The following is a 14,433-nucleotide window of genomic DNA, read 5'->3' as shown; positions in this document are numbered from 1 at the left end:
TATTTATGGCATCTCAAGCTAATTCCTCATCCTCCTTTTCTGTCCATGAACAGAAAAAGATTTCCTGCAGATTAAGAGATTACACATGCCCACAATTTCCCAGATGAGCAGTTAATAGTTATGTCAGAGAACATTTGTGGTAAAACCGTGAGTTGAGACTTGGGACCTCTGACTGTCAGGATGATAGAGGAGATCAGATTAGGGTCTATCTCGCTCAAGCAGGAAATCAGAACAAAATCAACCCATGCAGGTCATTCCATACACTCTTCCTCATGTATAAAAATAGCTGCAGAGGAGTGAATAGCCTCAGTGTAACCCCCACGTCATGTCACCATTCAAGCTGTGTTTAAGTACTGCTGCATGTGCCACTGAGCAGCACAGCTGCCTGAAATAAGCAGTTACCACTCAGCAAACACATCCAACAACCATCTGCCTGTATTCTGGTTATTCACACCAGGGTGAACATGCAAATAAATACACATAATGACAAAGACACACAGACACAGAGAAATATGCAGCGTACTTATGGGAAAATGTTATGCTGTTGTTGGATAAATGAAAAAATGGTTGTTACTCTTCAATAGGCAGCAAAATGTATGATATTGTTGTCCGTGAAGAACACAAGCTGTGAGTGCTTTGAGAGGTCATCCCTAGCCTGGACTGTTCACATTTCCACCCTCAGGCTGGAGGTACAGAAGTGTTAAATGCAGGACTACCAGACTAGTGTTCCAACTATACCATTTGTTTGCATTTACGACTTACAATGCCTGACAAATACATATCAGCTACAAGTATATGCACTATACAGGAATAACCATAATATACTTTATCAACAGGAATTGAAAGGTCAAACAGAAAATAGCCACCCACAAATCTCTATCAACAAAGCTGTCTTTGAGATTTCATATGAATAACGGTTAAAGTTACTTAGGCTACCGAATCATTTCATCCAGGCATCCATCCTTGACAAACAGTCATGTATCTCGGCTCTTCCAGTCTCTCCACTGCTGGCTTTTCCAATTTAACGGAAGACAGAAGCAAGAGGTTAGGATTGTGACCAGCCTCTTACGAGCTGTAGCCACCACTATCTTCATCCAGAGAGTACATTGCTTCATCAGTTTCTTCTTGCGTTGTCACCCCTGTGTTGTCACAGGGCTTGCAGCAGGTGATCGGTCGTGCTAGTAATGTCACCGCTACACAATTTCTCTGTTAAACCAAAATTAAATAAACTGCCTTGTTTTCTTTTTGCCATGACTATATGATGCTAACTGCAAAAAAGATATCAAGGACTTTGAACGCCGATTTATGACTTCCAACATTCTTTTGCCTTAACATGTACTAGTAACCATGAGTTGAATTTGCACTGCAGCGCTGCCAAAATGAAACATTGTCAATATTTTTTGAGACCCCCAGGAATTTCACAAATCTTGTTGTTAGGGGAGCCTGTCTTATTAAAGGGAGCCAAGCTCCCCCTTAGTTCACACCCTGTACCAGACTAAAGAACTCTTTCTTTACTGCTAACATCAGACTCATAAACAGCGGATAGGACTTTATACTCATGGTTCACCTCATAACTCTTCTCAACTGTTTGCATATTTTCCAGTTTGTACATGCATAACTTGCACTGTCTATTGCTAGTATTGCTTTATTTTTCACATGTTGCCTTTTAAAATTGTTTTATTTCATTTCATTTCATTTTATTTCAAGAATTTTATTGTACATAGTAACATGTTTTCTTACTGTGCATACGGTATGACAATAATACTTTCTAACTTGATAACCCACAACTAACTCTCTTTTTACAGGGTAAAACACCATGGCACACCACAATTTGTGACACATTAACAATTTCTTAGTGCCCAGCGTTACGGATGGCACACTCTGTCGCTCTGTCATTGAGTGATGAAGTTTATACCATGTTTAATATGTCTTCTATATTGTTTATAATAGATCATCTGTGGGTTTTCCTGCAAAAATTCACTCGCTTGCGTAAAAAAAAAATAGACGAGACGCCGAAACACTCCCCCCACTCCCCCGTGTCCCACATTCCTGTCTTAAGCTGTCCTATCAAATAAAAAGCCCATAAAAATAATCTAAATAAAAAAATAACATGGGTGCTGATATGAAGTTGGCAAGGCTTCAGTGAAGTGTGTAAACCTGGTGAAAGATAAACTGCTCATATGACAAAAAGTACTAGGCCTACACATTATATAGAAGGGAGAAAACATCTTTAGAATAGAACCATCTGAAAAAAAGCGCAAGGAAAGGATGCCTGTTGTTTCAGTTTTAGTTTTTTCAGGCAGAGATATTAACATCGGTGCACCAAAGAGAGCAGAGAAGGAGTAAACAGGGAGGTGGTAGGACAGTGAAGGTTTCAGTTTGGCCATAAAGAAATGCTGCAGCTCCTCAAGACCAACATTTCAGGTTGTGGTTCCCAATTGTCATGAGGTGCAACCTAGGTCTGGTCTGTTACATTAACATTAATCATAAAATTACACTTTAGATGAGTAATCTAGAACAGTAACTTGTAGAAAATGGCATGATTACGCTAAAAAGCAGTCCTTAATTGTTTATCTTAAATGCCTTTACCATGTTATGTGATAGATAATTTAGTACACAACAAATATTACTGGGACCACTACAGATGAACATGTAATATCTATATTCACATTATAGACACCAATGCTGACAATCCCTGTAACAATATGGCCGTATTAAACACTTTGACTAGACACAGTCCAGCCATAAGTTAGGTTTGGATCAAGTCTTGTTATATTCTATGTACTCCTGACGGTAGAATAAGCCATTATAAACCTATAAGAAGTCCCAGTGATGCAAAAACTAATTAAAATACTGTGATATACCATCAAACTGCGAGAATCAAGATTTTGTTCTTTGTTGCATGTCGTTCCCCATCGCGCTCCCATTATTTCTTCACATCTTTTTACTGTTTTTCCTTCTACTGTCACTCTAAAAGGCATAAAAAATGCCCTACAAATGGTGCTTTGAAGCCTAAATAGTCTAATGTCTCTATTGACTTGCTTTGAGAGTTTGTTTGAACTCTGTGTTCAAGTCTCTCATTAGACACTACTTGCCTTATGGACCTCTGTATCCTCTGTTTATCCTTCTTTAGAGTATTGTACTGGCATATCTCTCTCTCTCTCTCTCTCTCTCTCTCTCTCTTCCTCTCTCTCTCTTTCTCCCTCACTGCTACAGGCCCTGAGTACCACTATGATTAGCCAGCAGAGAGAATAGGAGATTATCTTCTGACTAAGAGATTTCTATGTCAGTTTTTAAGATGCTCCTCGTCTCCAGTGTTCCTATAAGCTGCTGTGAGATACAGACGTCAGAGATTATGAAATGATGCAGGACGTGGCAATGCATTTAAATATGTCATGTGAAAGGTATTATTTCACAGAAACCCAAGATTTTCAGACACAGTCTCTAATCAGGATTATTCAAAGCAGTAAAAAAACAAAATCGATTGCAATTATTTGCCCTTAAATCTCCTTTGATGGTTTGGTAAGCAACGTTTCCTTATAAAGAGGATGCATGCTGATGTGTGTAAGTATTGTATGGGATGGTGAACTGGACGGTACACTTTCAATGACATAGTTATCTGGCTTCATGCACACCACCAGAAATATTCAATCATATTTGCACACAAAAACATCACTGTCTATTATCAATCATCTTAACGCATGCATACCTGATTTTAACTAACATAACATGTAGCGGTATGATAAATCATGGACAAGATCTCTGATGCACATGTTGGATTATTTACTTATCCCAAACTATTTGAAATGGTTACAGACTGTGCAAAACAACAAAAAATAGTTGAGTGGGACGCAATCTTTTTAAGAAATTAGTATGTCCAAAGGGATGTTGGTGAAATTTGTTTCACCAATAGTTCGTTAGTTAGTAGTTAGTTAGTAAGGCAGCTTTATTTGTATAGCACATTTCAGCAACAGGGCAAATCAAAGTGCTTTACACAAAAAGAGTTCAAAATAGTTAAAAACTAAAAACAAGTTTGTTTGTTAGTTAGTTAGTTAGTTAGTCAGTTCTACCAACATTTATGTGGCTTCCTAAGATCCACACCCCACTCTACTGAAACAGGCTGTTTGTTGCTTTAAAAAAAATAAAATCTAAAGAAGCTTCAAGAAGACAACTGTCAGACAAGTGCATCATCACACTGAGGCTCCACCTCTATAGTCAACTAGCATCTAATGATCATGATCATCAACCGGTGTCAAGGTCTTGTCTACAGCACTGATTGGCTGATATTTATTGGGCACGAGCCCTTCACACATCTCATCTAATAGAGGGGGTCAACAAAGTCTTTATCAAATAAAGCTTCTGTGTAATGTTAACTTGTGTTTATTCTTGAATTTAATCAGTTTGTCCATGAGTCCAAGTGGTTGTTTGTGCAAAATTTGAAGAAATTCCCTCCAGTGGGTCCTGAGATTACGCATTCACAAGAATGGGACGGACGGACGGACGGATGAAAAACCCACACACATAATGCATCCAGCCATGACAAGTTGGTAACTGGGTAATATAAGGAGCTTCATGCATCAATGGCTATTAAATGACAATATAAATGTAAAGTTCTGCAGGTGCCTCTACTCTAATGGCAAAATCCACTCCAAGATAAGAAGACATTTCTACAATATCTCATCTCTAAGACTATATCTGTTGCAGTCAACTGTTTGGTTACTCAAATGTGTGTATTTTTTAAGTGAGTCTCAAAAGGGCAATGTTTTGTCTCCTGCCCTGACTGGCATGCTCAAGACAACAATGTGGGGCAGCACCCAGTAAAGAGTGAGGCATCAGCCGGTGTGGATTGTTTTTTAGTGTCTCGTGAAACGCCTACGTGAGAGCACCAAACTGGTGACTCACCGAAAATGTAATTTATTTATAGGTTCACACAACTCTTTCTGTCACTCTGGCTCAACTCGGACACTAGACACCCCACAGACATAAAGGGACAGTAGAAGAATGTATAACCACACATAGTAGTCCAGAGACTTCTTTAAAACAGTGCAAGAAGGACAAGTGAAAGATACAAACAGCTATTGGGATGGGCTTGAGGATATAAGCAAAGTCATATGAGATAAAACAAAAGGGGAGTGGCAAAATGCAGGACCAAAGTAATGTGGGGGGGGGGGGGGTATGTGACCTTGAACAATTGCCACTTTGCTCGTTTGAAAGCCATGATGTGTCTCTCTTATGGGTGGGCCAAATTCTCTGGCCGGACAAAGCCGAGAAAGGGGGGGTACCCTTGCCCCTTATGACCCAGGATACCCAGGGCTCGGTTTACACCTATCGCCATTTCTAGCCACTGAGGGACCATAGGCAGGCTGGGGGAACTGGTTAAAAAACTTCATAAAGTGACATTTTCATGCAATGGGACCTTTAAGTGCAGGGAGATGAGCCTTGCTTAAATTTGTGCTAGAAGCAACTCAATCGCTCAATGATACACAAACTGTACACACTACAATGTCTTCTCAAAAGAATTAGATTGCTATAGTGCATTAGCTAAATTCAAGTCACATGAAACCAAAACGTTCCATCCTCTATGTGTTTGGTGCTGTAAAAATGTGGTCTTTGCTCATTATTACTGTACTTTTTTCTTTCTATTTATGCATGCATTTCTTCATTTATTTGTTAATGCAGTTCCCAGTAAAACTGTTCAGAGACATTTCCCTTCATAACTTGCTCTTGCAAATTGTGTGAATATTATCAAATCCAGCGTAATCTGTGATCAAGCAAATTTGCTATTGTTATTTGCACAATGCTTCATTAAGCTCATTGGCCTTAGATGACAGTCACATTAAAGGTCTAGGGTGCAGTTTATGTTTAACGTATAGTATAACATACACACACACACACACACACACAAACACACAAACACAGTGTGCACACACTCCAGGTGCAGAATGGACCTTAAGCGTGGTAAATTTAAGTCACTGCGGCGAAAGTGTGCCCATCAGCAACAGAAATCAAAATTGAGAAATGCGAAAAAAGAGGAACTCCTTCAAGGTATCAACAGTGTAGATACTGTTCACAGCGAGGATGCTGAATGCCGTGTTGCTCTTGAGTTAATGAGCTGCTTTAAAATATTTGAAGGGGTTGTTAAGATGCTGTAGAGTCCCACGTCTGTTTCAACAACATACTTTATGTATAGAGCAACTTATTCACCTGATTTGTGATCTCAGCCTTCATCACCTCTGTGCAGAATACAGTAACACTGTGCTATGCTGCTGCTTAATAAGCTAACTGCAAATTACCTGTTAACAAGCACCTTTTATTACATATTTTATATACACTAGACTGACTACTTGTACAACTAAGTGTTTTCTTACAAGATGGCACATTATGTGTAGTCTAAAGAATGTGTTATACACAACAAATATATAAAATACATCCCAAAATGTGACATTGTGTACGTCGTTTGTAGGCATGGGTTGGTATGAGATTCTGACAATATGATAACCTTCAGCCAAAATCTCACAGTTTCATGGTATTGCAAATACAGCTTTAAAATGCATTATTTTTAAATGTCTGTGTAAAAAATGAAAAAAAAATGTCCCCATTGAAAAGAATGTATTTTATTTTTAAATGCACATTGGCAGGCAGATGGATTTCAAACTGCACTTTCTGTCCTTGAAGAGTGAAAATTGTGCTTTTGAAACTGACATTTACAAGCTGCGGAATACCTTGTAACCCGTAACCGACGTGTCTTGTCGTTTGCAGAAGGGAATCATACGGGCAAAGTGAAAAGTCATTGTAAGGAAGGTGTATACCTGAAGTTAAATTTTCACACATTATAAAAACAGGATGAATTTATGGAAAAGTGATTGGATGGAGATAAATTGCAAGATCAGATTAAGGCTTCTTGCCAAAGCAGTACATTACTGGGACAGATTGAACTGTGTTTTTTGTTTTCTTAGAACTTAATAAAAGGAAATGTATTTGCATTTACATGTTGTCTGAATGAATAATGTTAGGGTGATGAGAACTGGACAGTATGTCTGTCTGAGTAACACAATGCTGGCATGATAATGCCAAATCAAATTTGGCATGTTCACAGACCGCTGTCAAACACAGCACTGAAAGCAAATGCCACTGGCTTATACTCACTGACTGATAAGGAAGCTCACAAGTCATGGTGAGAGCAAACACGATTTGCACAATGTTCAAAACCAGATGTCTTTAGTATAACTTTATAAATATGAAAACATTTTGACAAGCTGCTTATCACGCAACCGCGATGACACACTGCAGATTTGTGTAGTTTATTTTCTGCATAAATATAACCAATTTAGCTTAATTTGGGAGTTCCCTTAAACTAGTTTTTTTTTTTTTATACAAAAGAAAAATCAAATAAAACTACATGTGTCACTACTCTGGTGGACAAATAATGAAATGCTGACTGTTTCAACATGTATTTTTGGCATTTCTGTCCTTCAATGTCTTGTCATTCTTGTCATTTGAATGAAATATCCGCTGACACCAATATATATGCATTGAACTAAGGTCAGCCACTATATAGCAGCCTTGCCCATCCAGTGATCTGCAAGTTCAGTATATTTCAAACAATCAACGCATCATAAGTACCTCACTAAATACAGTATTTTTGTAGTGTATTTGACTTTGTTGGGGAGAAACTATGAGTGGTTGGAACATACTGAACACACAAATCAAGGTATTTTTTTAAACGTTGTAAAAACGTTTTGTAAAAGAGAAACCTGGTTTTCACTTAGCTCGGGCATACAATGAAGCAAAAACCCACCGCCCATGTTTTGTCTCACTGTCATGCTGTCTAATAATGCAAATCATACTAGAGTATAAAAGACCTCAAATTATCAATGACTCTGGACTTTGGACCAATGTTTAAGATCTAGCCTTAGGAAGTCCCTGTTTATAGTACTGCAACTAACCATTAGTATGAATTCCTCAGTATCATCATTAATTCATTTATTTTTATTTCTGTGTCATGCCAAACATTTAGGCCACATGGAATTACAATTCAATTAATTTTCTCTATGATTTGTCTTGAAAAAATCAGAAAATCACAAAATCTTAGGGCACAAGGGGACGTCATCAAATGTCTTGTTTTGTCCAACTAACAGTTTAGAACCCCAAATATTCAATTTAAGTAATGGAAGACCAGGAAAAGTAGCAAAGTATCATTTTAGAACCTTAAATCACTAAATGTTTGTCGTTTTTGCTAAAAAATGACTTAAATGATTAATCTATTATATTTATAAAAAAAGATTAATTTTCTTCTTGATTGATAAATTGTCTAGTTGTTGCAGATCTATTTGTTTACCTAAAAGGTCTTACTTGATAAAAAAGCATGTATGATTTTTTCTCCTTCTTAGGTTAGTAAGCTGTGGCTACTTTGCACCACAGCACCATAATTGTCTAAGGCCTGAACAAAAAAAGACAGCGATGACACAACCTCAACACAGAAACCATAGGACAGTTACATTAGTTAAACTAGAGATGTTCTGACACAGACACCAACTCCGATACTGCCTAGAACGCTGGTATCGGTATTGGGAAGTACTGAAGTTTACACACCGATCCGAGACCACATGAAAAAAACTATAGAAATTCTACATTAAAGTAGTTTATTTATGTTCTTTTTTCATAATAACTGACCGGATAGTAAAAGAAACTCTTTGTATGTTTCACAAAGAGTTTAACCTAAGCCAGACCAACAAAAAATATGGAAATCATATCACATTCATACATGGATAGTGGTAGACAGTATATAAACATAACATAATAAAACATATGACACACTGGTATTGGATCAGTACCCGGTATTGGCCGATACGCAAGTTCAGGTATCAGAATCAGTATCGGGAAGCGTAAAATGGCATTGGACCATCTCTAGTTAAAACAATAGGACAGGAAGCAATCAGCCAACCAGCCTTCCATTCAGACAGTCTTCCCTCAACATCACACTGTTCAATGCCAGCTCTGTCTTCTCTCAATCATGCGGCTTCAAACAAAGTACCATCTCTCCTGTTTCCTCCTCATCACAAGGGAGGAGAGCAAAAGAAAGAGAGTGCATCGTGGGGGCGAATGAATTCATTCAACTGGAAGTACAACACGCACAGTGTTTGACCACCATGGTGGATGTTGCACTGCTGACTCTGTCACATGATGCAGCAGCGCTACGACATCCAAATCCCAATCAGAGAACTCCTGAGCACAGCAGGCTGTAAGCAGATCAATGTAAGGCTTAAGTATCAAATCTCTATAGAACTAAGAATTGTGCTAAGTACAACAAGCCAACGATGAATAATGAGCAAAAATTCCACTCTAGCTGAGATCCAGAAGATTGTATAAAGATTTTGGATTTTGTATGTTGGCCCAATATTGAGACTTTCCTCTATCTGTCCTTCTGAAGTGTCTTTGGCAATTTAATCAAGCCATACAAGAATGAAGAAAGACTCACACCAAGTGACCCCTTTACTCTGACTTCCTCCTGAGGAGGACACATGAAAGAAATGCACAGAGGCAGTGGTTCCCAACCTCGGTGTCGGGAATACGTTTTGATAAACTTTGCCTTTCTTGACTGTATAATGTTATCTATTCGAGCCCAATCAATTAAGCATGAAAAATAATTAATCTTCATTTGAACTGCACACAGCTCATGAACAAGGACCCTTGGAGGAACCAGTGCAATATTAGGATGGATATGGTATAATATGTGCAGTCCCGAGTTGGTAAAACAGTGCATGTACATTTTTTAGCCAATATGAAGTTTCAATTACATATGTCAGCTGCTCCCATTATAGTCAATCAGCCAGGGGAGTTGATCGGTATCATCGAGACGACCAAAACTGCCATTGTTTTTTTGCAGGGTATACACCCCTATTGCTAGAAAAAATAATGATAGCAGAGCAGGGGTGGTAGCAAAATCAAGTTTTTTCAGCTCATGAAGTTACTAAGCCTCTATGTTAAATTCCATTTTTGAAATCTGGTGTTTATCTGGTTTAAGCTCATGGGAGCAATATTGTCAATATTCTATATTATGGTGCTTGGTATCGTTGAAAAGGGGACCTTTAAGGCTTACTTTAAAGTACTGAAGCTGTCTCATAAACACAGAGGTCACATGATTTCTTTAAAGCAGAAAAAAAAAACATTTTCTCACAATTTCCATGTAAACCATATGTTTTCTTTTATCCCTGTGGCATAAAAGTACACCAATGAAACAAAACTCAGCAACTTCAATAATCAAGGTACTCTGATGATTCAGAAAATGTATCATTTGCCCATACTATTTATTTGTGAGAGCCTTAAATTAGACTTGTGCAGACAGCACAAGTCAAATGGAATAGAGCCAATAGAATGGACACATAGGATGGAGCCCTGTTAGTTATAAAAGTCAACAAAGAAACAGGTTGTAAAGTGAATATATTTAATCAAACACTGGTTTGTATGTTGATATCCATTATTTTATGTCTGGGTCTTTGCACCTAAGGCCATTTGCAAGACAAATCCAGTTGTGTTCAGAATAACAGCAGTGTGTATAGGCCCAACACCACAGTATGAGAACCATCCCCATAACATGCTTTAGTGTCTTCACAGTGTACTGTGGCTGGAATTCAGCGCATGGGGGTCCCCGGACAAACTGTTTGTGGCCCCTAGACCCAACAAGAAAAATTTCGCTCTCATCAGTCCACAGAATGTTGCGCCATTTCTCCTTTGGCCAGTCAATATGTCCTTTGGCAAATTTTAACCTATTTAGTACATGTCTTTTTTTCAGAAATGGGACTTTGCGGGAGATTCTAGCAGATAACTTTGCTTCACATAGCTTTCTTCTGATCGTAACGGTACTCACAGGTAACTTAGGGTCTTCTTTGATTTTCCTGAAGTTGATCATTGTTTGAGCCTTTGACATTTTGGCTATACTTCAATCCATTCGAATGTTAGTTGACCGTTTTTTCCCACGTCGTTCAGGCTTTGGATGCCATTCCAAGGCTCTCACAAATAAATACAGTATGATGGGTATATTATTAATTTTATGAATCATCAGAGTGCTTTACATGTAAGTATTGAAGTTGTGGAATTGTGTTTCTTTTGTGTTCTTTCATGCCACAGGGATAAAAGAAAGCATACAGTTTAGTTGGAAATTGTGAGAAAATGTGTGTTATATCTGGTTTAAAGAAGTCATGTGAACTCTGTGTTTGTCAGACAGATTCAGTACTGGATTTAAATGAAAGCCGAAAAGGTCCCCTTTTTAACAATGCCAAGCACCATATTATAGAATATTTGCAATATTGCTACCATGAACCTAAACCAGATAAAAAACAAATTTCAAAAACGGAACCAAGATGATACCGATGGCCCTGGCTCATGGACTATTAGACATGGATGTGAGACTCAATCTACTGCTGATGACTGTACAGCAAACTGTAATATTAGCAAGGTATAATCACTTCTCCTACTTAGGATAAAGGCAAGACTATTGGTTAGATGAGCTCTACGTGGTGTAACCTTATCTTATGCAAGCTGCAATTTTCTATCAGTGATATCCGTCAATCCAAACAACTCTTTCAAAAAACCAATTGACATGTAGAGTATGTACAAATACTTGGATAATGACCAGGGACAATAAAATAAGCATGCTTGACCTCAAAGGGATAGATATAACTTTGGGCCTAGACTTTTTTACCCTATACTTTTCAGTCTTTCTAAACCACATAGCAGATAATCTATCTACTGACAAAATATTACTTTGACAGTGGAAATACAACATATTGCACATTCTGGTATATACACCATCAACAAAGTCACAGCACGGTATTCATTTCTTCTCACAGTGAACTAAATTGCATTCTAACTGACTGAACTGAACAGCCCCTTCCTTTTTTTCTTTTTATTCCTGCAGAAGTAAACCAATACTGCTGCAGGATAAGAATATTTCACATGGACACGGAGCTTTGATCTAATCAAATAGGAACTAAGTGAATATCTGTGTCTATATCTAATCCAATAGTGAAGATAAAAACTTTTCTCATCCACTCACCTGAGATTGAAAGCAAAGAACAAATAGTACGAAGACGATTGGTAGCTTCTTTACGGCCGGTCATCTACTACAGCAGTTGTGAATGAGTCTGTTGGCTTTTTTTGCTTAGTGCTTGCTACACTTTCTCTTTGAACTCTACTCTCTTTCATTGTCAATCAATACATTTTGTAATCACCCGCTGGGGCATTGACATCTATTTCACAATATCTTTTCAATCTCTATTCCAATATTTAGCGGTGTACACGCATGCATGTGCAATACCCCACATGTGACCTGACATATACTTTCACTCTCATACATGTAAAAAGATACTGTCTGAATTACACAGATGCAGGTGTTAATTACACACCAGATCAAAAGCTCAGCATGCCCCAAAGCTGGCTGAGGCTGGATCAGTCTGTTCAGTGTTCACACTGTGATTTCATTCCGGGATGGGGTTTGGAGAGAGGCAACACATGGACCCACGACAAGCCAGAGAGAGAGGAATCAGTCAATTATAACGGCAGAGGCCAGGCAGGCCAGACATGAGCTCTCGCCAGCTCTGGACTGTAAAGGCTAGCCGTCACAGTTTCACCTGCTGCCCACAGGCCCTTGAGGTGACTCATCATGGAGTAGTGAATGACCGGGGACTTTGCCTGCTGAAGGTGACTCCAGAAACCATGCTGCTGTGGACGAGTTTTATCATGCCAACGGATGTTTTGCACCTAGCCTAGCTGGAAAATAAATATATTTACTCAATGTAATGTTATGCATATAGACTGCCTTTACAAGAAATCTGGTGACTATGTGCATGTTTGACACTTCAGTTATTACATGTATTGCCTTATGTCAGACCAATCAAACTAAGCGGCATTTTCCTCTGCCAATTACATCAGCTATAGATATACATCTGTATGTGTATATTATTTAAGTGATGCATTGGTCTCTTCCTAGTTAGACTTGGCATCCCACCAAAAGCCTGGGTATGTCAGTCAGACCAGGCAAGATCACCAAGCATGAAGACCAGATGGCACCTGTAGCCCAGCTGTGACATGGTGTGAGACAGCTGTTGATGCTTTCATACAATTTAAAAATAGAACAGTCAATCGAAAAAAGGATACTATAAAAAAAGGTGCAATGCACTTGCAGAAGCCTAGCTCTGTAGCAATCTCAGCCACTGAATGCATCAAATGTGCATTCTGAACAATGTCGTTCAAAGTCTTCAGTGCCATACAATCAGTAGTGTAAGTGTTCCGTTTGGAGAACATCCGCTGTCATTTGAAAATACTAAGAAGAAGGGTCATAGACGAGCTTTCAGTGTGTCCCTACAATGCCCAAGTTTAATCTCACTAAGCTACTCTACTTGATCATGGTGAGAGGGTATCACTGGAACGACTGATTTAATCTGAGGTTTCACTCTAAACTGGGGAAACATTTATCCAGTGATGTCAAAGATTTCTGGAGGTTCTAAGATAAGCCCTAAGGAAGAAAGCATTTCATAAAAAGGGGTCTGTGTAGTTCAAATGGGAGCACTATTACCCAGCTACACATGAAGATCAAGAGCACTGTTTGTAATGTCACCTCTCTACGGCTGGTTATCTGGCGACCAAGGACCTTCCATTTCGCTTGAATGAAATAACCTTAACAGCATTACTCTTGACTTGACTTTTCCTTCCATTAATTATGTCACACGCGGATTTAGCATGCGGAGTTATGTGCTGCCCATACACGCTCAATGAGCGTCGTTTCTTCTTTCTAATATTGAAGTCCCCGTAGTTAAGTGTAAATGCGTCGTGAGGGCTAGACGTCAACGTTAAAACGTACAATCGTCTTTTAATTGCCTTACCAGAGAAGTACCCTAGTCCTCATCCAACTCCAAATGTCACCACACAGATCTTGCCTCCTCTAGCAGTGTCTTCCAGCCTCTGTCCCGCTACGTCCGTCCGCCTTCCCTCCAAACTGCGTTAATGTCATGTGTTTTTTCCACAAAATTGTAATCGTAATCTTCTCAAAAGTAGGATGTGAGACTCCGGGTTCCGCCTACCGCACGCACAGCGACCCCCAATCAAATTATTGTTGTGTGCAGGTTATGTTGCGAAGCCAGCGCGCGCAGGGACACGATGACCCACTATTTGGCACGCGCCTTTTTAATCGTCTGGAAATGATGACCCGCGCTATATTGATATCGTCGGTCGGTTAAAGGGTCATCCCCGCTGCTTTTAACTTGTTGGGCATGTAACTGTCATTTCACACAGTGATGGTGGCGGGGAGTAAATTTCGTGTTCATGGATTTATCGTCGTGCTTGAGCGCGCATTATGAGACAATGAGATATAGTGAGTGGCCGCGAGGACACCACAAACCACAAATCATCCATTTATCTAATCTGATCCATTATTTC

The 14,433-nt window shown here is 39.0% G+C and overlaps 1 protein-coding gene across 4 annotated transcripts in view; it reads right to left on the bottom strand.

Moving 5' to 3' along the window:
- LOC117944073 (sodium-coupled neutral amino acid transporter 3-like) overlaps positions 1 to 14,408 on the bottom strand; it is a 36,754-nt gene extending 22,346 nt beyond the window's left edge. Inside the window, exon 1 of one of the 4 annotated variants that reach the window (XM_034870603.1) lies at positions 13,881 to 14,408. Coding sequence is in view for 2 of the 4 variants with exons in the window: in XM_034870601.1 (XP_034726492.1) it covers positions 12,056 to 12,119 (64 nt within the window). In the remaining 2 variants the exon portion in view is untranslated. Of the gene's footprint in view, positions 1 to 12,055; positions 12,270 to 13,880 lie in introns of those variants that run through there. The other 3 variants (XM_034870604.1, XM_034870601.1, XM_034870602.1) reach the window with 3 other exon arrangements.
- Between the last annotated feature and the right edge of the window lie 25 nt (positions 14,409 to 14,433).

This window comes from Etheostoma cragini, chromosome 4, assembly GCF_013103735.1.
Source record: "Etheostoma cragini isolate CJK2018 chromosome 4, CSU_Ecrag_1.0, whole genome shotgun sequence".
In the NCBI taxonomy this organism is placed as follows: domain Eukaryota; kingdom Metazoa; phylum Chordata; class Actinopteri; order Perciformes; family Percidae; genus Etheostoma; species Etheostoma cragini.
Note: the sequence above shows the minus strand (reverse complement) of the source record. Positions and strands in the feature narration are given on the sequence as shown.